The 26,691-nt window shown below is 42.1% G+C and overlaps 1 protein-coding gene and 1 non-coding gene across 15 annotated transcripts in view; one reads left to right on the top strand and one right to left on the bottom strand.

Moving 5' to 3' along the window:
• The window catches only part of STIM1 (stromal interaction molecule 1), a 172,989-nt gene that overhangs the window by 129,888 nt on the left and 16,410 nt on the right, over positions 1-26,691 (bottom strand). For 3 of the 14 annotated variants that reach the window (XM_070274568.1, XM_070274567.1, XM_070274563.1), the window contains exon 2: positions 11,103-11,221. The exons of 6 other annotated variants lie outside the window; for them this stretch is intronic. Coding sequence is in view for 5 of the 8 variants with exons in the window: in XM_070274564.1 (XP_070130665.1) it covers positions 10,117-10,163; positions 11,103-11,131 (76 nt within the window). In the remaining 3 variants the exon portion in view is untranslated. Of the gene's footprint in view, positions 1-10,116; positions 10,164-11,102; positions 11,222-15,997; positions 16,253-26,691 lie in introns of those variants that run through there. 5 more of the 14 variants (XM_070274564.1, XM_070274561.1, XM_070274566.1 and 2 more) reach the window with 4 other exon arrangements.
• On the top strand, positions 5,443-5,549 carry LOC111774487 (U6 spliceosomal RNA). The gene has a single exon (XR_002809490.1). It is a non-coding gene; the product is annotated as a U6 spliceosomal RNA (small nuclear RNA).

Below are 26,691 nucleotides of genomic sequence, written 5' to 3'. Positions count from 1 at the left end.
AAAACGTCCAATTCCCTCATTTAACAGAGGAGCAGATTAACTTACTCCATAATAAATTTATTCAGGACACCTATTCAGCCAGGCTGTGTGCCAGGTACATGGGATACAGAGATGAGTAAAACACAGTCCCTACCTTATGTTAGGTAAATACGAAAAGGGGAGGTGACTTGTTGCAGTAACCTAGTTGATCACTAAGACTGGAAATCGTCTTCTAATTTTCAGTGTTTTGTTCTTTCCACTGATCTAAAATTATTCAATACAAATAAAAGTGCTTATCAGGAAGAAGCCTACCATGTGCCCTATGCCAAAGAGAGTGCCATCTTACAGCTCAGCATTCCTCATAGGTAACTTGTCAGAAAGAATACGCCTCTTCTGGCTTAGAGGTTGATTCTTTTCTCTCTGTAAACAGTCAATAACAGGCAGCAGCTGGGACCTCAGAGGCCCTGGTAGGAAGTTACAGGAAGATGTTGAAAAATAAAGTAAAAGACTGCAGTCAGCAAAGTCACTGGCTAAGCAGAGAGAAGGCAGAGCAAAGACAGACCAAGACCTTTCTCCTTTATCCCAGAGATTAAGTCATGCTCCCTCCAGGCTAGGACCAGTTCCAGAAATGTACCTTTGTCCCTCTGGGGTCATCTATCCCTACCTCTTCCCTCCTTCGAGTCTCAACCTTGAGTTCCTAATGGAAAAGACAGCACTATGGAGTAGAAAGAGCATACCTTGTAGTTTCGCAGACCTCGGCTGAAACTTTGGCTCCACCACTAACTAGCTGTATGCTTCTTAAGTTGTCTATTTCTGCATGTGGAAAATGGTCACTGTACCTTCTTCCGGGAGTTGTGGTGAGTATTAGAATTGTGTCTAATGTGTTTAGATGTATCTAGATAAATGCCCGGCATGCAGAGGTTAATGAATATACGGTGCTATCATTAATTTATTATTAATGTCAAGGTCTCTCTTGTCTGCCCCACACTTTCTCTGGTGATTACAAGCTTCAGCACAGCACCACAGTTTAGGGCTCCCACAATAACACGGAGTACACAGAGAGGCATGGTACCTTCACTGGTTACATTTCTCTAACCCTCCCCTCTCAATCTATACCAGCTCAGGTCTCTACTCCCCCAACTTTGAAAAAACAAAATCTTTGAACCTGCCTCCCCTGCTTCCTCTTCAAAATATCACCCTCTTTCCTTCCTTCCCTTACCACTATATTTCTCAAAAGAGAAGTCTATACTTATTGCCTCTATGTCTTCACCTCATGCTCACTCCTTAAGCCACAGCGGTCTAGCTTCCGACCCCACCCCTCCACTGAAACTGTCATCACCAGGTCACCAATGACTCAGTAGCCTCACTTCAGGGCTCATCCCACCTGTTCTCTGCTGCAACAAACATCTACCTTCTTTTAGAAACTTTTCTCATTCCTGGCTTCCCAGACAGTACTTTCTCCTACCTCTCTGATTGCTCCTGCACAGATTCCTTTCCTAACTTTTCTGTCTATAGACATGAGAGTTCCTCTGGGCTCTGTCCACAACCTCCTTCCTTTCTTCATTTTATGGATTTTACTCAGGTGATTTCATCTACTTTTATGTTTCCTCTCTCACTTAAAACTCATCATTCTCATATCTACATGCCTACCTCTCTCAGGAGCTCCAAAACTTCTTCCCCAAGTACCGGACAGCTTCTCCTGGATGTCACCACAGGCATCTCAAAACCAACAATAACTTCCCCAAACCAGCTCTCCAGACTGTATTCCATGTATTAACAGCATCACAGTAATACCCAGTCACCTAACACTTCCTCCCTCACCCTCAGTCACACAATTTAAATCAACCCCCATGACCACAGCCCTTGTTCCAGCCCCAACATTTGCTACTGCTACAGCCTTCAGGCTGGCTTCTCTGCCTCTAGTTTAATCTACCCATTCTAAGCCTCCTAAGCACAGGCATCAAAGAGACCTTTCTAAAACACCACTCTGACCGTGCCACTCTCCATCTTAAATATCTACAATGAAGCTCAACTCCAACAGGATTTAAGCTCTTTACCATTCAGAATCCCTCCCAAGCAGTCCAACAGTCCCAGCACAGGAAGAATTCACCACTCCCTGAAGATGCCACGCACTTTCACACTCACCCTGCCTAGAATGCATTCCAGGACCTTCCCGGCCTAGCACACTCTGGTCATCCTTAAAAATCCAGCTTAAACATCTCTGAAGCCTTCTCCGACTCTCTCTTGCTAAGCATTTTGACTCTCCTTCCTTTCTCTCCTTGTACATTTTCTCTGTTCTTCTAACGTAGCACCTGTGATACTACACTGAGTGTACCTGCTTGTGTGCTTATCTTCTCAGTAATCTGTGGACTACTCAGTAATCTGTGGACTATGAGTATCAATTGTCATAGAGGATACTCCCCCCATATCAGGAGAGCAAACTCTAACGGCTACAGGAAATCTTAATAGGTTCAACTTCCCCTCTTGCAAATGCCTCCAGATGCTGCTTGGACTCTGACCCCAGAGGAGGTTTTCCTGACCTGATTACTGGGGCCCCTCTGCCTGGCATAGCCTTCAACAGAGAAAGAAGAGCTTCCTGTAGATTAAACTCCTTTGCAAAATGATTTCTAAAATGAGCTGAGATTACAGGTAGGACTGGCAGTTGCCAGGTCCATCTCAGGAAGTAATTTGCAAAATAATTTCAAGACCTTTATACACCTTCAAAAGTAACTGGGATGGGGGCCGGCCCCGTGGCCGAGTGGTTAAGTTCACGTGCTCTGCTTGGGCGGCCCAGGGTTTCACCAGTTCGAATCCTAGGTGCGCACATGACACTGCTCATCAAGCCATGCTGAGGTGGTATCCCACATGCCACAACTAGAAGGACCCACAACTAAAAATACACAACTATGTAGCAGGGGGCTTTGGGGAGAAAAAGGAAAAATAAAATCTTAAAAAAAAAAAAAAGTAACTGGGATGATTACTACAACCTGTGGCTAATCTTCCTGCCTTCAGTTCCTCCTCCCGGGAAACTGCCCTGGACCACACCACTTGCAACAAGTTGCTTCACTAGCCAGAAATCCATGATGGCTTCTCACTGCCTAAAACTGTATAACATGGTGATTAACAGCAAGGACACTGGAAACATATCACCCAGGCCTGAATCCTAACTTCACCAATTATTAACCATGTGAATTTGAACAAGTTATTTAAGCTCTGGGCCTCAATTTTCTCACCTGTAAAATAGGAAAATAATAGCACCTATCCTCTTAGGGTTATTAAAGATTAAATACACTAATACTAAGAATTAAATAATTTTTAAAAATTAAATAAGCTTAGCATTAAAAATGCCAACAACATGGGGCTGGCCCCGTGGCCGAGTGGTTAAGTTCGCGCGCTCCGCAGCAGGCGGCCCAGTGTTTCGTTGGTTCGAGTCCTGGGCGCGGACATGGCACTGCTCATCAGATCACGCTGAGGCAGCATCCCACATGCCACAACTAGAAGAACCCACCACGAAGAATACACAACTATGTACCGGGGGGCTTTGGGGAGAAAAAGGAAAAAAATAAAATCTTTGAAAAAAAAAAATGCCAACAACAGTGCCTGGCATATGGTAAGAACTTAGTAAATTATATATAAACATATTCAGGTTTAAAGTACCTCTGTCATTTATAGCCTGAAACATCAACTGTTGCCCTGACCCATTTCACATTCTACAACTCACCAGTTCCCAATCCTTTTAACTTCTGACTTCATCACTTATGATTCTTTGCCTCTACCCACAGTACCAATCCCCATCTGCCTAACCCCTCCCACTGTCATTGGCTGCAAATTCTCTCTGGCAGTGCTACCTTCAGCTGCCCCAGAAATAGCCCCCTTAGCAGAGTGTCCATTGGCGGTGCCATGCCTAAGAGCATGCAGTACAAGATACTCACCTTCTCCTGAGCATTCTATTCTCTATATTCACTCCTACCTGCACTCAGGTCATTTTCACAATCCAAATGCCTCCCTGAGTTTCTGCAGGATATAAACCTTAAACAGACTTTTAGAGACTAATTAAGTCACATCATCTCCAGGAAGCCTGCTAGACTACAGTGACTCACACAAATGTCTGCCTTCTCTCAACTACTAAAGTCTTAATCTGCAACATACACTTCCATACTCATATCATCTAATCATCTCTACTAGATTAAGTTCCATGAGGCAGTGTCTGGTTTTCCATCACTACATCACCATTACCCTAGAACAGTGACTGCATCATAGTAAATGTTTAATACATATTTATGGAATGCAATCTAACCCAACTACTTCATTTTTAAATGGGAAAACAAACGTTGATAAAATAGAAGTACCTCACTCAAAGCAGAGTGAGGAATGAAACCCAGAACTCCTTAAGACTGAAATATTGAATGCAACCCATTCCCCATCCCTTTTCTGGGCCAGCTGCAGTTAACAAGAGAGCAGACAGATAGTTCACTCATTGACCTCAGTGTTGTTCCCTCAAAGCAGGGCATTTCCCTCTCCCTCCAGAAGCAGAAGACCAGGCCAAATATCAAGGCTGAATTAGCTATATCTCCCACCATCGAGTCTGAGACACAACCAGGGACTGGTGGATTAACCAAGATCTAGAGACTTCTGCAAGAGCATCCCAGTCTGTGAAAAGAAGGGGAGCACTGGAGGTACCCTGCCAGCCAAAGGACAGTTGGCCATTCTACTTCTCCAAGCCCTACTAATAGAAAAGCAGGGAGCCACATTATGCTCATTTACCTAACTGTGTTCCAGGGAACACTGGAGTCTTATGAAATGTCAATAGGTGGGGGTTTGGGTGGGGGGGGTGCAGATTCCATGATCAAAAATATGTAGGAAACCTTGAACACCTTTCCTTATCATATTAAAGGCCCCCCAGGTTTTCCAAACTTGATCTCAAAGGTCTTATTTTGTATGTGTGAGAAAGATTGTCCTGAGCTACTATCTGTGCCCCTCTTCCTCCATTTTGTATGTGGGACGCCACCACACCATGGCTTGATGAGCAGTGTGTAGGTCCGCGCCTTGGATCCAAACCTGCAAACCCCGGGCCACCAAAGCAGAGCATACCAAACTTAACCACTACACCACCGGGCCAGTCCCTGAAAAGTCCTTTAAAAAGTAATATTTATTGTCTCTTCATATGATAGCGATGTTCTGAAGAACGCATTTTAAAAGAATGCACTGTACAAATGTATAAAGGTACTGTTATTCCACAGCTACTCAAAATGGACAGGACTCGGGGCTGGCCCAGTGGCACAGTGGTTAAGTGCACACGTTCCGCTTTGGTGGCCAGGGGTTGGCCAGTTCGGATCCCAGGTGCAGACATGGCACCACTTGGCAAGCCATGCTGTGGCAGGCATCCCACATATACAGAGTAGAGGAAGATGGGCACGGATATTAGCTCAGGGCCAGTCTTCCTCAGCAAAAAGAGGAGGATTGGTGCTCGCTTCGGCAGCACATATACTAAAATTGGAACGATACAGAGAAGACTAGCATGGCCCCTGCGCAAGGATGACACGCAAATTCGTGAAGCATTCCATATTTTTAGGATTGAAACAAAAAAACAGCTCACTAATTGGGAAAAAATATTTACAAGCCATTTATCTGACAAAGGGTTAATCTCCATAATATACAAAGAACTCACACTGCTTAACAACAAAAAAACAAACAACCCGATCAAAAAATGGGCAGAGGACATGAACAGACATTTCTCAAAAGAAGATATGAATACGGCCAATAGACACATGAAAAGATGTTCATCATCGCAAATCATCAGGGAAATGCAAATCAAAACTACACTAAGATATCACCTTACACCTGTTAGATTGGCAAAAACATCCAAAACCAAGAGCGACAAATATTGGAGAGGTTGTGGAGAAAAAGGAACCCTCATACACTGTTGGTGGGAATGCAAACTGGTACAGCCACTATGGAAAACAGTATGGAGATTTCTCAAAAAGTTAAAAATAGAAATACCCTATGACCCAGCCATCCCATTACTGGGTATCTATCCTAAGAACCTGAAATCAGAAATCTCAAGAGTCCGTTGCACCCCTATGTTCATCGCAGCATTATTTACAATAGCCAAGACGTGGAACCAACCTACATGCCCAGAAACTGATGATTGGATAAAGAAGATGTGGTATATATACACAATGGAATACTACTCAGCCATAAAAAAAGACAAAATTGGCCCATTCGCAGCAACGTGGATGGACCTCGAGGGTATTATGTTAAGCTAAATAAGCCAGTCAGAGAAAGGCGAACTCTATATGACTCCACTCATAGGTGGAAGTTAGTATATTGATAAGGAGATCTGATCGGTGGTTACCAGGGAAAAGGGGGGGTGGGGGGAGGGCATAAAGGGGGAAGTGGTGTACCCACAACATGAGTAACAAAAATGTACAACTGAAATCTCACAAGGTTGTAATCTATCATAACATTAATAAAAAAAAAAAAAAAGAGGAGGATTGGCAGTAGTTAGCTCAGGGCTAATCTTCCTCAAAAAAAAAAAAAAATAGACAGGACTCTAAAGTAGGAAAGACTGCCTGGACTACTTGGACCACTAAAATTACATTACTTTCCCCATCACAATAAGCTTGGTGAAGGTTAGCCTGGATTAAGATTTAAGTCTGTTGACTTTAAAGCCTGTGTCTTTCTATCATTACATTATATTCCTTGAATGAATGAATTCCTATGAATTCCATGGAATTCATAATTTGGTGATGTTCACTGTTATAATAGAGGGAATGGGGACAAAAGGATGGAGAGGGGGATGGGGGCAAAGGGAGCTCAGGGGGCTCCCTTATCCTTGGGGGTAGGAGAAGTTGTAGGGAGGCTTCCCAGAGAAGTTGGTACCTCAGCTAGACTAGTGATGAAGAATATGGGCCCTGGGAGAACAGACCAGTTTCTACAGGAGGTCATCTTCCAGCCTATCCAATGAAGAGATAGCAGAAGAAAGAGAAGTCTTTCTCAGAAACCGCATTTCCAAGGGGTGACAAGAGATAGCTTTAGGGAACATAAACCAGGGTGGGCTGCCACTAGATACAAAATTACTTGACAGCTGCCCTCCTGAAAAAAAGTCACTTGGCAGTTTTTACTCTGACAGAATCTTAGGCCGGAAGGAATATTTTGAAACCACTTAAATAAACCCCCACTTTATTGATGATAAGAGGTCCTAAGACAGCCTGGCTTCCTTTGTCCCCACTTGAGCTGTATATGAGAGAAACACAGTTATACAATGATAATTATAATGGTTAACAATTAATGAGAGTTTATTATATGTCAGGCAATCTGCTAAATGTTAAACATGGATTATCTCATCTTAATCTTCACAACAGTCCTATAAGATAGATATGATTATCTCCACGTTACAGATAAGGAAGCAGGTGCTGAGAGGTTAACTAATTTGCCCAACGAATTACTAGCAAGTGATGGGACCCAGGCAGACTGACCCCAGGGCCTGTATTCTTCATCGCTAGACTAGCTGAGATACCAACTTCTCTAGGAAGCAGCCCCTGACAACTCCTCCTATCATCAAAGATTAGGGAGCCCCCTGAGCTCCCTTTGCCCCCTACCCCTCTCTCCATCCTTTTGTCCCCATTCCTTCTATCATAGCAATGAGCATCACCAAATAATGGGTTCCATGAAGGCAGAGATTACTAAATCTTACACTTCCTTGCATCTCTTATGCCTCACATTTCATCTGCAGCTCAATAAAGATTTTTTAGAATAAACAACTATCAAAGAACGTATATAATAGAAAGACACAGCATTTAAAGTCAAACAGACTTAGATCTGAATCCAGGCACAGCCACTTCTTAGCTATATAATCTTGGTTAAGTCACTTAACCACTCTGGGGCAGAGTGGTAAAAATTTTATATGTAACATTATGAGGAAACTAAGCTAAGCACCTATATGGCACCTGGCACATAAAAGTTACTCAATTTTATTCACCATCCTTCCCCTTCCCCCTTGCCATACATATATTGGTAGAAAGAGCACTAGTCTGAGAATGCAGAGCCTAATTGGCTATAATCTTAGTTAAGTACTTCTCCTTTATGGACTTTAATTTCCTCATCTACAACTCACAGAACTGTTGGTTCAGAACAAATGAAATAAAACGTGCTTCAGTAGTTAAAAAGTACTACACAGAAAGAAGAATTTTGGTCATTCCACCTAACTGGCTTTTAAAATCAGCCTTGAACTACACTGCATAGAAGTGTCTTGACCTCACAGAAGAGTGATCTCTCAGAGACCTAGAAGCTATAAAAGGAGGGAGTATTTGCACTGTCACTAGGAGAAGGAGCCAGTCCTACTGAGGAGCTGAGGTAAAGACACTGCCAAGTGGCTTTGCTCCAGCAGTCCCTAGCTAATTAAGGCCCTGCTCCCCTGCCCTATCTGCCTGTGACCTCTGCAAAGGCTAGAGAACACCAAGTGCTCCACACCAGCTCTTTTCTTGGCCAGAGTAACACGGTATTGCCGGCCAAGGATCACCCAAAGTATTGCTAAGAGGTTCCTGCCCTTGGCCTTCCTTAGAACAGGGCCAAAAACAAGGAGCCCTCAGGCTGTCCTGAGGTTATCAGTCTAGAATTCCTAATTCCTAAACACAGCTACCAGGACTCTGGGCCTGGAACACGTCAGATGTGACACAACTGAAGCCCGACCAGTCAGGCCCTTTAAACAGACTAGGGTAGGGAGTCCTCTTATGCTGTGGAGTAAGGGGTAAGCATAAGGGACTGGTCCTTCCATTCTCAGCTGGGAGCGCCTAATCTTAGACGCTCCCAAGGCCAATTTTTAGACTCTTCTTCAGACTGCATATGCCCCAGGGACTTAACCACTTCCTTTGCTCATTAAAGTAGAACTCTCAGTCCTCCCCCGAGGGCTCCCTCCCCAAAGCCTGGCTCCATGGTAGTCCATCCATCTCACCTTCGAAAGTCAAAATACATGGGCCCTTTTTGTTGTAAGGATTTAACTGTTGGGGGCTGGGGAAGAAAGTAGGCCAAAAACAACACATATGAGGAAGTAAAGAAGGTTTACAAAGTCTTACAAGTTAGTTACAGTTACTGTCCCCACTTCACAGTTCCTGGTTCCTGTCGTAATCGGTGCTCTTAGACAACAGCTACAATCCACCAGTTTTCAAACTTTATTTTTAAACAATGTAACCTTCTTTTTCAAATGCAGTTCAAATTAAATCTAATTAGGAGTCTCAATATCTAATTAGGTCTCTAATGAAATAATAGATCTAGGTAGCAAACATCAATGGCTCCTAAAATCATTAGACAAAAAGCTAATGGGAAATATTTTAACAGATCAAGATGACATCTGAACCCGCTCATCAATCTTAACATTACAAAAAGAGAGAAAATCAGATATGATTGGACATCCTTTCCAAAAAAAAAAGAAAAAGAAAAAATAAATGAACCTGAATTTCATAAAGCCTCAAGATCCAATTATAATTTATAGAAAATACAGAGGACGTAGGAACATGTTAAATGCCACCATAAAGAGATAATCAGCAAAATCCAGAAATTGGGAAACTCTTCAGGACAGACAACCCAGTTTCTTCAATATAAAATTGCAAGGAAAAGAAAAAAGGAGGAGGGAAGCTATGGATTAGAAGAGACTCAAGATTTAGATCAACCATTGTGCACACCTTCTTTGATATGAACAAATCAACTTAAAGAAACTTTCTGAGTCATTATGGGAAATTTAAATGCTGACTAGTTGATGATATTAAGAGATTACTGCTATGTTTTTAGGTGTGATAATGACATGTTGGTTATGTTTTCATATATAGTTCTTTTAGAAATATATACTAAAATGTTTGTGAATGAAACAATTTATCTGGAATTTGCTTCAAAATAATCCAAGGGGGTGGGAGGGTAAAGATGAAACAAGATTGATAAGATTGGCCATGAGTAAATAATTGTAGATGAGGAGTAATGAGCACATGGTGGTTCATTATACTGCCCTCTCTAGTTTTAAATATGTGTAAAGTATTCCAAAATAAAAAAGGGATTTTTTTTAAGTTAAAAAAAAAAAAAGCTGAGTGTGGAGGGGCTGCAGCTGAGACATATAAGAAAAGCTTAGAGCTCTTCCCAATAACTCACCTCTCCCACAGGGATTCTTGAGGCACCTCTGGCAAGCCCTAGGACACCTAGAAACAGTTGGAAAACCACTGCTACATTATAAGGAACACAGATACCTGAGTAAGAGAACTTGGATTCAAATCCTGGCTCTGCTGCCTTAATAGCAGTATGACGCCTTAAAGAAGTTACCCTCTGAGCTGCATGTCACTCTTTTGCAAATAGGGCTACCTCCCAGGATAGCAATGAGAATTAAATAAAGGATTGAAATCCTTTATATTCTAAAGTATGTATGATAATTATTAGGACCACTCAGGAGACAATTTGCCTTTTATTCCTGATAGTTAAGTTACTCAACACCGCCCCCGCGACCGCCATGCCAACCCCTTCCAACCTTCAGGAAACACACATAAATTCTATGAAGACACGAGAGGTAGCAGGAATTAAGATTGAACTCAATGGGCAACCCATGTGTACCTGGCCAGCTACAGTGGGGTGGGGGGCAAAGGTGGGTAGATAATGGGAAGGTGCCCTAGAGATTACTGAAAATTTTCCCTCAGCCTAGGATCTAGGTCTCTAAACTAGGAGGCCCAAATGACAAAAAAATAAGTAAAAGGCACTTGTGATGAAGGCCAACCATTAAGGGAAAAAAGTTTAGTGTTAATGACAGAGTTTAACTGCCTATTCCTGACTCAGAAATAACGAGACCTATCCTTTTTATCAACACTTAGATTATTTTCCTTTCATAGCCTCTCAAGTTTTGAACAATTTTGTCTGTAAACAAAATGCACTTATTGAGAAATAATTCAACAGTTTCAGCTATGTTAATTATCACTCCTTTTTCTTTTCAAAATGCTGATCCAGATTTTAATCAATCATATACAATTATCAAAACTTCAAACTATGATGAAATCACACACCTCACCATCGGGGCTTTGATCCTAATGAGCAAGAAAGTGAAAGTAAACACGCAGACATTCAAGCACGGGGCCCTGCTACCAGTTGCTTACTTTGGCTCTACTCTGGTGTCCAAGGTCATTCACTCACTGGACAAGTTTATGTCCTACGATGCCATCAACTGCCAGTTAAAGCAAGAGCAAACTAGTGTTACCACACAGCTCTGGCATATCTGAAATCAAAAGCAAAGACACTTTTAGTGTAGGTAAATGTACAATTTCCATTAGGCTTGTTGAAATACTGAAAGCAAATTAAATTCACTTATTCTTTCAAAAACAAACATTTACTAAGCACCCCTGTCCAACACCCTATGCTAGGTAGGCACTAAGGACACAATGAATGACATAGTCCGTGGTCTCAAAGGATTCACACAAATACACCCCTTTACTGCTTTCAGGTATCCCTAAGTTTTCAGAGACCACAGGCCACCAAAATTGTGCTGGAAGGGATGACATTTTAATTCCTTTATGAACACAAACAACTTGCGAAAGGCAACCTGCTTCAAGAAGTACCTTTCAAAAGCACAGCCCTACTCAGGAGATACAAGCTGCTCTTCTACTAGAAAACCAAGAAAAAGGTTTCTGAGATCAAGGTCTTTATCTACAATTCAACAGACATTTACCGAATTTCTCTTTTGTCCTTGGGCACTCTGCTAGAGAAGGGTGTTAGGCCAAATCCAGCCTAACACCTGTTTTCACAAATAAAGTTTTACTGCAACACAGCCATGCATGTTCATTTACATACTGTCTATGGCTGCTTTCCTGTAAAAACTTGCCGCTTCAACAAAAACTGAATGGCCCATCACGCCTAAAATATTTACTATCTGGTCCTTTACAGAAAATGTTTGCCAGGCTCTACGCTAGACTCTGAAGATGCAGAAATGTTATTTGCATCTTGATCTGGGTGGTGGTTACATGAGTATATACACATGTAAAAACTCATCAAGTACTTCATTCATTTTATTATATTTATGCCATAACTCAACACCCTTTTTTTTAACGAAATAAAGAGTACTCAGTCCTTGCCTTCTAACAACTCAAAATCCTGCAGGGGGACATAAAAATAAACAATTGTAGTACAATGGTGATAAGAATCACAACAAAAAGAAATACTAATTACAGTAATGGGACAAAAGAGAAAATGAACAACCTGGCTAGGCATACAAGGACAAGTCTTCATAGAGAAGATACTTGAGGTATATCCTGAAAAATGAGTAGATATATGCCAGGAGGGCAATGGTAGGCAAGAAAGATGGAGGTGAAAGAGAGAGGTCATTCCAGGCAGAGGGAATAGCATATGCAAAGGCTCAGAAATGCAAAAAAAAAACATGACACGGCTTTGGGAAATGACAAGTAGTTCACAGAAACACTTAGGTAACGTGCTAGTGGAGCAATGTCAAAAGATGAGACTGGAGAAATAGGAAGGGGTCAAACCACGGAAGGCCTCATATGGAAGGTCACCATACATGAGTGATCATGTAATTTATGGTCTGAACAGGATCACTTCTGATGGTAAAATACAGCCAGAAGAATAGCTGTAAATAAGGACTATCCCAGGAAAATAAGATCATCCTATTATTTGCCATATTAAAGAAACTGTACTTTAACCTACAAGATAGGCCAAGTTAATAAAAGGTTTTAAAATGAGGAATACCAAGATTTATGCTTAAAAAGAGTATACTTCATCTAATTATTTTATTTAACATATACACAGGATCTTTATTATATGCCAGGCATTGCTCAAAGGACTTTACACATATTACTTATTAATCCTCATAACTACTCTGTGAGATAGATACTATTAATATCCTCATTATTCAGATAAAAGGCACAGGCCAATTAAGTAACTTGCCCAAAGTGGCACAGCTAATAAATGGCAGAGCCGACATTTGAACACAGGTAGTCAAGCCCTAGAGTTTGTGCTGTTCCTATTCCACCGTGGGACCCACTTTTGACAGTTACACAGAGAATCCTGAGCCCTCAGGCAGTGTTAGGTCCCTCTGTGCAGGTACCCACAGCATTCTGCACTTCTTCATAGCTCTCATCATATTTCTAATCATTTGTTTAAAAGGCTATATTCTTCACTAGATTATAAATTCTGCAAGGACAGGGTTGAAATTATCTTGTTTACCTCTGTATTCCCACAGCCTGATACATTTATTAGCCCTCAATTTAGAATTAATATTAATAATAGCCAACATTTACTGAGCACTTACTCTGTGCCAGACACTGTCCTAAGAGCTTTGAACATGTTAATTGATTTAAGAGAAGTTGAATAACTTGTTCAAGGTCACAAAGCTAGTAGGAAGTGGAGCCAGAATCCTGGATCTAGCTCAATGGTCTTAACTTTATGCTATACTACCATTTTTTATTGAATAAATAAAACAGTGCCTGACAAGGCATTCCAAAAATAAACGACTCGGGTGCTAAGGAAGAGACAGCCTGTAACCACATCTCCTTCCTCCCAAAGAGGTAGCCTGGCCCATAGAAATATAAGCATATATCCATATCACTGGGCAGGCAGCATAGTGCAATGGTTAAAAGCATAGGCTTTGGAATTAGAACATGAAATTTCTAAATTAGGTTGAGTCCCACTTACACCAGTTACTAGATATGTGACCTTAGATTCCCCATTTAAAAAATGAGAATAACAATATCTATCTCATTGGCTGTTGTGAGGATTAAATAGGTAAATACATAATTGTACCTAACACATAATTAATATACATTTGTTTTTTATCATAACAACTAACTGTTATTTTTATTATTGTTAACTGTCTGATTAGTGGTAGCTTTAGCTGTAGCTCAGAGTTCCTATGACTTCCTTCTAGGTCCCTTGGGATACCCCAAGTCCTACCAAAGTTGGCTATTTTACAAGTTTAGAGCTTAAGTGAGTATTGTACATAAATAGAGTGTTTCACGGAGCTTTAGACTTCTAGCCCAATGTCTAGAGAGGTAAAAGTCCTAAGGGCGGAGGTGGGGGAGTCCCAATCCCATGGCTTAAACTATACCTTCCAGAAGCAAAATCAAGAAACAACTACCTCCAACTGACCTAGATGATAATGAAAGAAACCACACTAGAAAACACATTTAAATCAATATCCTCTTGAGCTTAAAACCTCAGTCAAATCCTTACTGCCAGGCTAGAAAAGCTGATTCAGTCCAAGAGATTGGCCAAGAGAAGCTAAGAGTATCCGTCAGTGCTGCTAGGTCTAACAAGGGTGATGGAGAAAAGTTTCAGACTTTTGCAGTGCCATAAAATACCCTCAGCAGTCTCTGGGACAAACTTAATTCAAAGCTTCCTGGATGCCCAGTCCTATTTTAGGACCAGAAGGGTATGATCACAGAAATCATAGAAGTGGGAGAATTAGGTGGATCTCCAGAGATCACCACCTGGACTGGCCCCTGTTTTCAGATTGTAATATACCTATCTACTATTAGTCTCATTATACAGATAATGCAACTGAGGTCCAGAGAGGGTAAGTGACATGGTCCAGGTCAGATATCTAAGAGGCAGTAAGAACAAAAAAGCATCTAGTCTCAAGGAGTAACAATCTTGATGACAAACCTGTCAAAACATACAGTCAGGTGGTAAGGGAGAATCCTATGAGGAGCTGCAGGTATGGAAAGGAAGAACAAGAGCTGGGGTACAGAAGGCCTCAGAGTAAAAGTCGCTGCCCACCGTACCCCTCACAAAATCAAAGGCCCCTCCTTGCTTTTATGGCTCCTTTAATTCCTACAGTAATATCTGTTTACCTACCTCCCCCATTAGATGGTAGTTCCTCAAGGTTGTACACATTTTATTATCCTTGTCTATGTTATCAACACCCAGCCTAGGCATAGCTGCATCTCCTGCTGACTTTGAAAGGACTCAGACTAGCTCCACTCACTCCCACAATACTAAAAACACGGCACATATACCCTATTAGGCATCTGCCAGGCCAAGAGGCCAGAAACTCAAGAAAGAGTCTAGATAAGGCTATTAGAAAGTGGCTTTGGCCAAGTAATGTAACCTCTTATTTGTTCATCTGTAAGATGTTGATAGCAATAATCACCTTAGAAGGCTGTATTAAAAATTAAATGTCTGTGAAAGCACTTAACACAGGACCTGGAACATAGTAGGCACTCAGTGACACCCTCTCTGTCTGAGTTCTTGTAAAAGAAAAATTTTATTCCTTGGATCAACACTTTATTAAACCACAAGTATTTATTTATCTTTTGGGCACTGTGTTAAGCCCTAGATGATGATCGAGGTTTCCGATAGAACCTCAGCATCCAGTACGGTGCCCACCATAGCTGCCTGGCACACAGTAGCACTCACTAAATAGGGAACTCCCAAGAAGACTACTGGACACAGACCACTGGTGGGTCAGTTGCCAGTACAGCAAGGCCAAGCCATCTGCTCTGGTAGCCCTAGAGACATGCAGGCACAGAAGAGATCAAGTCCCTGGCCAGCAGCAGGTCTACACATTTACGCTCCATAAATAGTAGAGCCTGGCCAATGAGATGAGCAGAAAAATACAAGAAGGATCCAGATGAGTTCCTCAAAACTGCTCTAGAGACCATATGGCAATGTCCGAAACTAGACCACATCTCCACTTAGGACCTGGGTTGTAATATTAAACCGAACACCCATCCTCACATTTCCTACACTCCCCATTGAGAGGGAAGAAAAGTGCTCCTTCCTTTTAGCACGGCTTGCTTGGAAAAGCTGATCTCCTGGGAAATGGCTGGGCCCATATCCTGGCAAAAAGGATCTGGCAAAAGCCTGAACCCCACAAAAGCATCTCAATCATTCCACCTTGCTGGGCTCCAAGGCTGAAAATAGCCCCAAATGAAAAACAAGCTGTGTGGACTACTTATCTAGTTTCACAGCAAAGGCAGGCCTTAAGCTGCTTGAAGAGGACAAACCTCTTACTCCCTAAATCAAGCAGAGCTAGAAGCCTCACCTGTTTCCGGTCCCATAGCAACTGGCATAGCTCTGGCACCTCTCAGGCTTCATCTTTCCAAAACAGCAATGGAACAAGTGTAGAATAGGGAAGAGCCTTCAGCAGTCAGCCCAGCACTGCTTGAAGGGGTGGCAGGAAGAGAGCTATTCCTGGACACAGACTCTCTATTCCCTCATCAAATGTGAGGGCAAAATGAAAGGCCCCAAAGCAGCCCACACCCAAAAAAGCAGCATTCTGTACCACTGCTTCATCTTCGGGCAATGACCTTAAGAAGTTCCTCTATTGAGGGCCTGTCTGAATGCCTATTTAAGGGTAGCCTTACCTAATCCCAAGTCAGAGTCAGTCAGTCTGCAGTCTTACACACCAAGTCCATCCCTGTCTATTACACACCCTGATCCATGCCATGAGAATCAATTCCAGGTCCATCTCTCCAAACACATTAAGCACTTCTAGGGACAGGGGCCAGGCCTCAGAATGCCTGTGTCTCCAGTTTTGCTCAGTGCAGAAGCAGGCTACGAGCAGGTACTCAAAGGCCTGTTGTTATAGAGTAGAAGTGAGCAGGTACAGAAAGAGGGCAGGAAGTGTAAGGACAAGAATGTATCCTGCCTTACTCTCCCTGGAGTCCTCCACCCAGCGCATGCTGCCCTCTGGCCCTGGGCTCAGCCTGAGTTTCCTAGGCTTCCTCTCTTATCACCAAGCTCACAGCCATCTCTTCCTCCCCTGACTGTGCACAATCCTATCTGAACCAATCCGTGGACCCTTGGCATCCTACATGTCTGTCCGGGTGTGTTTGGGAACTCCGTGAGGACATGGCCCATGGTGCAGCCACAAGGTAGTCCACCAATTACTGTTTACAGAGTGAAAAAAAATCAACTCCCCTTGAGCTTTCAATTGCTTATCTGTGAAAAGGTAAAAAGAATATCTGTCATTGGCATCTCTCACCTAGTTTCACCTAGTTGTTCCCACAGGCTTAGATTCTCTCCTTCTCCACATCCTCAGCTGGTTCGCAGGTAATTCTCCATAAAGAATTCAGGCCAAATGGTTCAGCACCTATATTTGGCCTACAACTGTGTGATACTCAAGATGTCATCAGAACAGAGAAAACAGCTCATTCTTCACATCCCACATCCTTCAGACTACAGAGAGTGACTCATCCATGCTAATCCCAGCCAAAAGGAAGAAAAGTCCCCTTGAACCAAAGCAGGACAATACTGCACCGTCCACCTACCCACTGGTGGGCCCATGCCTAAGATCATGTTCAGGTTCACATCTAAAACTGGGAATGGGCCCATAAGTCCTCACCTTTGTGAGCCGAAGTCCTAGGGGAAGACTTCCAATCAGAAAAGAAAATAAATTATAACTTTCTATAACTGTGTTAAAATCAATAGTTTTCAGCAAACCCAAACTCTCTTTGTTTTTATTCAGATATAATTCACATACCATACATTTCACCATTTTAAAGTGCACAATTCAGTGGTTTTCAGTGCACTCACAAAGTTGTACAACTATTACCACATTCTAATTTCAGAACATTTTTATCACCCCAAAAAAGAAACTCCATATCCATAGCAGTCACCCCCCATTAGCCCCACCCTCTAGCCCCTGGCAACCACCAATCTACTTTCTGTTTCTACAGATCTGCCTATTATGGACATTTCATATAAATGGAATCATATAATATGTGGCCTTTTCACTTAGCATAATGCTCTCAAGGTACCATGTTATAGCATGTATCAGTACTTCATTCCATTTTATGGCTGAATAATATTCCATTATGTGATTATATGACATTTTGTTTATTTATTCATCAGTTGATGGACATTTTTTCATGTACCAGTTTTTGTGCGAACATGTTTTCAATTCTCATGAGCATATAGTATACCTATAAGTGGAATTGATGGGTCATATGGCAACACCATATTTAACTTTTGAGGCCAAATCACCTTTTAAAACACTTTAACTCACTCCTCTGCCTTCCTTACTGTCAAGACCTTCCGTGATCAGCCCCAGTGTCCAACACAGCTACAGAAGCCCAGTGGCTACCATCTTAGCTAGTGGCTACTATATTGGACAGCACAGATAGAAAATTCCCATCATCCCAAAGTTCTACAGGGCAGTGCTGGTGTAAAAGGATAAGATGATTAGAACAATTATAGCTAACATTAATGGGTCTTTACAAGGGGCCAGACACTGCACCAAGACCTTTATAGGGATTATCTCTTTTAATTATCATAACAATTCTATGTAAGTACCATTCTCATTTTATGGATGGGAAAATCAAGGCTTTTAGGAGTCAAATAACTTGCCTAAGGTCACACAGCTAGAAAATAGAACGATGATTTAAACCCACAAAGTCTGACTCCAAAATTTGTCTTCTTAACCACTAACCTACACACAAATGATTGTAACAAAAGCAAAATGTGCTAATGGCCACAAATGAGGTCAAGATAAAGAGCTAAGGGATTTCAAAAGAGTAGAAGTCACAATAGGATGCTGCAAAAGAGAAAAGACTTCGTAAAGGAAGTATGAAAAAGAACCACTAATCTAAATCCATTCATTCTGTACTCAGGGCCGACTTATGCACCATCTCCTTCAGAAAGTCTTCTTGGATTACTCCAGTCCATACTATTCTCTCCTTTTATATTTTATATTTAGCTGCTCTCTAACTACTTAAGGAATTATTTGATTTGTAAGTTCCCAAAAGACAAGAACAGAGACCATGCTTTAGTCTTTTCTATGGCCCACAGTGCAGCAAAAAGCAGAACTCAAAGCAAGCTGGTTCAATCTAAATGTCTCCAGAGGACTGCTGATTATTATTATTCCCTTATGTTAGATTCAGATATAGCAAGAAATAAGGTCAAACTGTGAGAGAGAGTGCAGGAGAATGATCTCCACATTCTTCCTCCTGAGGGCTGAGCAAAACACACTCCAAGTTCCCTAGGCTATTCTCTTTTGCCAGTTTACATGCAGCCCACTTGGAGCATGGGTTTCACTCTGAAACCCTGAATCAGGCTGCATCAATCATTGCTCCAGGCAAGGTGGCATGACAGTTTCCAGTATGTATAAGCCAGTTCCTTTGGCCTTCAAGGTGGTGAAAACATCTGGCTGGCTCCCACACTGCTCACTCATCCTCTTGACTTAGGAAAGAGAGAGTCAAGCATCATGCTGCTCATCATTTAAGAAAGCACTTTCAGGGGCAGGCCCAGGGGCGTAGTGGTTGGGTTCACAGGCTCCACTTCAGTGGCCTGGAGTTTGTGGGTTCAGATCCCAGGCATGGACCTACACACCACTCATCATGCCATGCTGTGGTGGTGTCCCACATGCAAAATAGAGGAAGACTGGCAAGCATGTTCGCTCAGGGCCAATCTTCCTCACCAAAAAAAAAAAAAAGCAAATCACTTTCAACGTCTGTTAACTCACTGAATCTTTACCACACTCCCCATAATCGCAGGGCAGGAATCCCTGCCCACATTTTATACACAAAGAAACTCTAACCTTGAAATTTAAGAAATTTTGCTAAGTCACAAAGGTACAGAGACAGAACAAGAACCCATGTCTTCTGATTCTTGGTCCAGACCCTTGTGAGTTGACTTAAAGAGCCATCCAGTGAGAGGCTTTCCCTGACCACTCTGCCTAAAACAATACTCCCATCACTCTTTAAGGCTTTGTCTTGCTTTATTTTGTTTTCTAGAATTTATTATTACCTGAAATTATATTACGTCTACTTGTTTATTGCCTATCTTGCTACTTGAATATAAGACAATAGGGACTATTATTCTTACTGCTTATTGCACATCAAGGGCCTGGAAGAGTTCGTGGCACACAGTATGGCCTTAATGTTTATTATATGAATAAATAAGTCTAATGCAGCTCCCAGCTGATCCCCTCTACACCACTTCTGCCAAGTAAGCCTCCAGTCTACGTTCAAAATTCCAGTCTATGTTCATTTCATTCAGCATTTATTAACATCCACTATATGCCAGGCAATATGCTAGATGATGAGGACAGAAATGAATCAAAATATAATCCCTGACTCTAGAAATACAAACTAGTGTTTTGAGGCAAACAGTAAAAAAGTGTACCATTATAGATGTTCATAGAAAGGAGCACTTAAGTAGTGGAAAAAGGAGGAAAAAGAGATTAAGAGAGCTTCGCAAAGGAAATGACATTTGACCTGAACATAGGAGAACAATTATAATTTCAGCCATAAGAGAGGAAGAGAAGGATATTCTAGATAAAGAAAAAACATGAGGATAGGCTGAAAGACATGAAAGATGTAGGTGTATTTAAAGACTAGTGAGTGATTTTTAAGTCAAGGCAAGTGTGTCTCAAAATTATGTTTTTAAAAAAGATGAATGTCTAGTATCCAGAATGCAGTATATAAAGAACTCTTACAATTTGTATTAGTCAGGGTTCTCCAGAGAAACAGAACCAATAGGATATATATATAAATGTAGATGTAAATATACAAGAGGAGATTTATTATAGGAATTGGCTAATGTAGTTACAGAGGCAAAAAAGTCCCATGATCTGCCATCTGCAAGCTCAAGAACCAGGAAAGCTGGTGGTCTAATTCAGACAAAGTCCAAAGGCCTGAGCATGCGGGGGCTGCGATGGTGTTAAGTCCCAGTTTGAGTCCAAATGCCCAAGAACCAGGAGCTCCAAAGTAAGAGAGCAGGAGAAGATGGATGTCTCAGCTCAAGTAGTAAGAACGATTTGCCCTTCCTCCCCTTTTAGTTCTTTTGAGGCCCTCAGACGATTGGATGATGCCCGCCAGCATGGGCGAGGGCAGTCTTCTCTACTCAGTCTACTGATTCAAATGCTCATCTCTTCCAAAGACACCCTCACAGACACACCTAGAAATAATGTTTTAGGAGCTATCTAGGCATCCCTTAGCCTAGTCAAGTTGACACATAAAATTAACCATCACACAATTCAACAACAAAAGGACAAAACCCAATTTAAAAATGGACAAAGGACTTATATAGACATTTCTCCACAGATGATATACAAATGGCCAACAAGCACAGGAAAAGATCCTCAACATCATTAGTCATCAGGGAAATGCAAATCAAAACCATAATGAGATACTACTTGATACCCACTAGGATGGCTATAATCAAAAAACCAGAAAATAACAAATGTTGGTGAAAATGTGGAGAAATTGGACCCCTTGTATGCTGCTGATGGGAGTATAAAATGGTTCAGCCACAATGGAAAACAGTTTTGCAGTTCCTCAGAAACTTAAACATAGAATTACCATATGACCTAGCAATTCTACTCCTAGTATATACCCAGAAGAATTGAAAACAGGTACTCAAACAAGTACACATACACACATGTTCACAGCAGCACAACTGACAATAGCCAAAAGATAAAAATAGTCCAAATGTCCATCAACGGAGGAGTAGATAAACACACTGTGGTATATACATACAACGGGATATTAGCTACCCATAAAAAGGAATCAAATACTGCTTCATTCTACGTGCTACATGCTACAACATGGACAAACCTCCAAAATATTACACTAAGTGAAAGAAGTCAGACACAAAAGGTCACATATTTTTTTATTCCGTTCATATGAAATATCCAGAATAGGTAAATCCATACAGACAAAATGCACATTGGTGGCTGCAAGGGGAAAGGGAGAGGGGGAAATGGCAGCAACTGCTTAACAGGAATGGATTTCCTTTGAGGTAATAAAAATGGTTTGGAACTAGATAGAGATGGTGGTTGTACAACACTATGAATGTACTAAGTGCCACTCAATTCTTCATGTGAACAGTTAATTTTATGTTATGTGAATTTTACCTCAATTAAAAAAAAAGATGAATGGCCCATGGCACCATATTCTAGAAGGAAAAATTCAAAAGCCACTAATGTTTCCCCATCCAACTGCTCCTTCTTGCCCTTCCAGGAAGCCTGCCCTCCCATCCCACAGCCATCCAAACCTGCCATTTTAGCAATGAGTTATGTTCCCTTGCTCTCATTCTTTAGTCATTTCCTGTGTCAGGCAGTCTAAGGTCCCAAATGAGAAAGCAAGCTCCCTTTTGAATAGGGTCCATGTGTATTTGTTCTGTTTCCTCTACAGCACAGACCAGGTCATGAATGCAGAATAGGGGGAAGGGAGCTGAATGACCTCTCTTGAAGCAGCAGTTTGCAATGGTGCTATCTCTGAGAAGGGAGCTGGAGGCTGGGTGACCAAGGAAACCAAAGACACAGTCATCACGCAATGGTCTGATCTGGCCTATATTCTTTTGGGGAAGGGCAGGGGTTCAAGAAGAATAGAGAAGTATTTAACAACAGCTTTGGAGCAATATCTGGTTTCAGAAATAACTGAAATCTCTCAGCAACTGGGTTCTTGACTTTTCAGAAGGAAAAATACTAATGCCAAAGTCTTTCAGAAAAGCAAGGATTTGACCCCCAAAGTTTGACACTGAAGCCATTCCCCAGCTATCTACAAGCTCTTTTCTTTGCCTTCAGGAGGCACTGGAGACCTGGAGACTAGAGACACTGGGCACAGCATCCAAACTCAGCCCGTATCAGCCAAAAGGCTCCAATATAGCATATCATCACTGATGCCTGGAACTCAAGCCACAAGGAGTAATCTGCAGGATCAAAGGCACATCCCTCCTCAGGCTCCTCATGCCTTATAGTAATACTGACAATAAAAACTACTCCTTTTTTTAAGGGCAATTATGTAGCTCTTAAATACATATTCACAATAGCCCTAAGACTCATTATAGATTAATGATTTACCCAAGGTCATAAAGCTAATAAACAATGGCAAAGCTAGATTTTAAACTCTGGTCTGCCACTTCCAAAGTTCATGCCATTGCCACAACACAAAACTGTCCCGCGCCACACATTCTGCCCTATTTCCTGGACATCCATGAGAGAACACTCTGGCCACTTAAAATAAACCAATGCTTCTCAGTTTAACATTAATCCTAGTAACCACAGGGACAGAATCTCTCTCAGACAGTAGCAACCCAGAGCACTTGACACCACTGAGAAGTACCTGAGATCACTATCTGGGCCACTCCACCATTCCCTGGGTCACCACCAAAGTCTCCTGAAAACCCAAATGTAGATGTTCTGCCTTGGATGGCCCTTGAAGGCAGGAAGGGAAATGCCAGGGAGAAACACAAATGTGGAAGGCAAGGCGGACAAAACACTAAGCCAGAAATCAGCAGACCTGAGACCTAGTCTCGGTTCTACCCCTAATTAGTTATACGACCCTGGGAAGTCGCCTGCGTTCTTTGCCTTTGTTTTCTCTGCCATAATATGGAAATAACAATCCCCCGCATCAGATCTCACAGGTTTGCTATGGGTATGATGAGCAAAAAGATAGGTCTTGAATAGGAGAGTGCTTGTAAAGCGGGAAGCACAAACTACTCTGAGGGTCATTTTGATATGACTACCACCAGCTGGCTGGAGAAAAGATTAATGTCCGCGAAACAATTAGAAAGTGAAACAGTAGATAATTAGGTGCCAAATTATATGGTACAGACTAAGAAGATTATAGTCTGGAAAGGGGAAATCTCTGGAATTAGTCAGAGAAACTGCACAGAAAACAACGGACAGGATTGAAGGGTGATGGAGAGCAACAGCAGCAGCAAAAAGCATGCAGCCAGGAAAAGAGGGGTAAAAAAGCAGGGGAGTAACAGTGCTGGATCAGATGCTGGGTGTCGGGAGGTCAGGGAGGCCACAATGGGGAGGTAGGGTATGCCCAGTGTGTGCAGAGAAGACAGTCAGACCAAGGAGCTGGGGAGGATGCAGGTGGCAACAGGGAGCCATGGGGGAGCACAGGGTTGGCTTTCACAGGAAACATTTATTAAGTAGTAATAATGTGGAAGGCACTATCGTAGGTTGCAGGCGTAGAGAGATGGATAAAGACATGAACCTTGCTCTCATCAATCTGTGTTTGAATCCTGGCTCTTCTATCTTCATTGACATGGACATCAAGGAACAAGCTTTATAATCACAGGATTCTGGATGCAAATCCCTGTGCTGCCATTGCTAGATGAGTGACCTTCATCAAGTAACCAAAGCTCTCTAATTCCCAGTTTCCTCATTTACAATGCAGAAGAAATAATCTTTCATAGGATAGTGGTGATTACTAAATTAGATTAAGCACATTAAAAAAAAACTTGGTATGTGCCTTCTCGACATACAATAAATAAATGATAACTATTACCATTATCATTCACTAGCTTTGTGACTTTGGGAAAGTCACTTAACTTGTCTGGTCTTCACCTTCACCATCTATAAACTTCAAAGAAATAATTGGTCTAAAGCACCTCACATAAAGCTACAGCTCAGCAAAGTTCCCTTTTCTTCCCTCTGTCTCCTTTCCTTAACCCTCCTGCCTTTCCTGTCTCCTGGGCCCATCTCTGAGATCTCCCTTGTGGCAATGCTCAGCTCCCAAAGTAGGCCACTGAGGACATCGCCAGGACACTTACTGACTCTACTTCCAGAAGGCACCAGGTTCATTTAACCCCTAAACTACCTCGAACTTACCCAATGACTGACCACCCCCATCCAGGAACATGTTCTTTACCCACTTCTTGCCAAACAGCTTCAATTTGAGAGCAAGAAGGCCTTTCTACCTGTTAGCCAGACAATTCCTCCCTACTTACTCATCCTCCCAAGAAACTAAACCAAAAGAGAAAGCTTCAAAGTCTAAAATGTTGACAAAAGAAAGCAGAACAGGACCAGCCCAGTGGCGCAATGGTTAAGTGCACACGTTCCGCTTCCGCAGCCCAGTGTTCGCCGGTTCGGATCCTGGATGAGGACATGGCATCACTTGGCAAGCCATGCTGTGGTAGGCGTCCCACATATAAAAAGTAGAGGAAGATGGGGACCGATGTTAGCTCAGGGCCAGTCTTTCTCAGCAAAAAGAGGATGGGCAGCAAATGTTAGCTCAGGGCTAATCTTTCTCCAAAAAAATTTTTTTAAAAAGAAAGCAGAATGGTATTTCCAGTGTCTTACAACTGTAGGATAACAGGGAGAGGCACTGAGCACCCTTGCTGAGGGGCAGATAGATCCCACTGGCATTCTGCACACAGAACAAGGGCAGGCAAACCTGCCACGACTTCCAACAGTTCTGGGAATGTCCCAGAGCAAGGCCCTCAGCCTGCCAGAGTCACTCAGGCATGAGGGAAAAATTAGGTTTTCACTAGCAAAGGTCAACTCATAAATACCTGATTAACCCAAGCGAACACACTCGGCTCCATGTCCTGTGGGAATTTACAACTGATCCGGAACAGAAGTCAAGCTGAGTACACATTTTCAATGCTATAATTAACAATTATTGAGGTGGGGGGAGGGTGATGGCTGGCTATAAAAGCCTAATCCAAATCAGGTGAGCCCAGACTCGCCAGTGGAAGCTGCTTTTTCTGGGGACAAGCTCTGACAAACCTGCAGTGCAAACATTACCTTGCCTGGAAAGACAAAAGCCAGGTTCCCACCAAGACCATGGAAATGCAGAGAAGCAAAGCATATTCATTCCAACAGCCTGGCTTAATCCCACAGCGTTCCTTTTGTGAGGAAATAATGCCAATAATTCTAATCTTACACATTAGGAAGACATCGTCAGATCAAACCTGTGAAGCCAGTGGCTAGGCTCCCCAAAGCAGATCAGAAAGAGAAAACAAAAGGAACTATCTTTCACTGAGCACTTCTGAGGACTTGTACAAAGGTTTTCAAACTTTTAATTTTTTTTAATCCTCCCAATAATCCTGTATGATAGCTACTCCTAGTCTCATTTCATAAACGAAGAAACTGAGCATCAGAAAGATTAAGAACTTGCTCAAGAAAGGGGCTGGCCACAGGGCAGAGCCCAAATAGGAACCTAGTCTGTCTGATTCCAAAACTTAACCTCGCTTTCAACAAATATTTCTTAAGAGCCTACTATGTGCCAGGCACTACTCTTGGGTGCACATACAGCAGTATATAAGACAGACAAAACCCCCCGTCTTTATGGAGTCTTCGTTCCTAAACAAAGCCACCTCCATACTTACACACCACACATTTAATAGGGAGATATCTGTATCTCTTTATCCTCCACCACATAGAACTCAACAAACACGTACTGAAGGAATGAATGTGGTCCTTTCTCTCACCTCAGAGGAATTCCTCTCAGTGCTGCCGAAACAGCATTCTACTGTGGATTCATCCTTCTGCATCCTTCTTTCCACCTAGGTCAAGCTATATCTTAAACCAAAAGCTTCCTTGCAGTGCTAGCAAATTAGCTCCAGTCACCCAATGAGTGTGACAATGACAGTACTTCAGAGCTTAAAAAACACTTTACATATATTATCCTATTTAATCCTCATAAAATTAAACCAGGTAGGTATTATTCCCATCTAACAGGGAAACAGACACCCAGAAACCTTAGTTACTAGTTACTTGTATCCTTAGACACAATTGAGTGGTGAAAGCAAGCTAAAGCACACTTCTCCCTAGTCCCAGGACACATTCTTCTCCCCTTCTCCTAAGATCTCATAACCCATTCTCGATACTAGAGAAAACAAAAGGGTATTGTGTCACTATCTAGTTCATTTTGTCCCATTAAGCTATTTCAGATTTCCCATTGTTTCAAAACAGAATAAACAGGGGCCAGCCCGTGGCCGAGTGGTTAAGTTCACGCACACCGCTTCGGCGGCCCAGGGTTTCGCCGGTTCGGA

The sequence above is a fragment of the Equus caballus genome, chromosome 7, assembly GCF_041296265.1.
Source record: "Equus caballus isolate H_3958 breed thoroughbred chromosome 7, TB-T2T, whole genome shotgun sequence".
NCBI lineage: Eukaryota > Metazoa > Chordata > Mammalia > Perissodactyla > Equidae > Equus > Equus caballus.
This window is presented reverse-complemented; position numbering and strand designations above follow the sequence as displayed.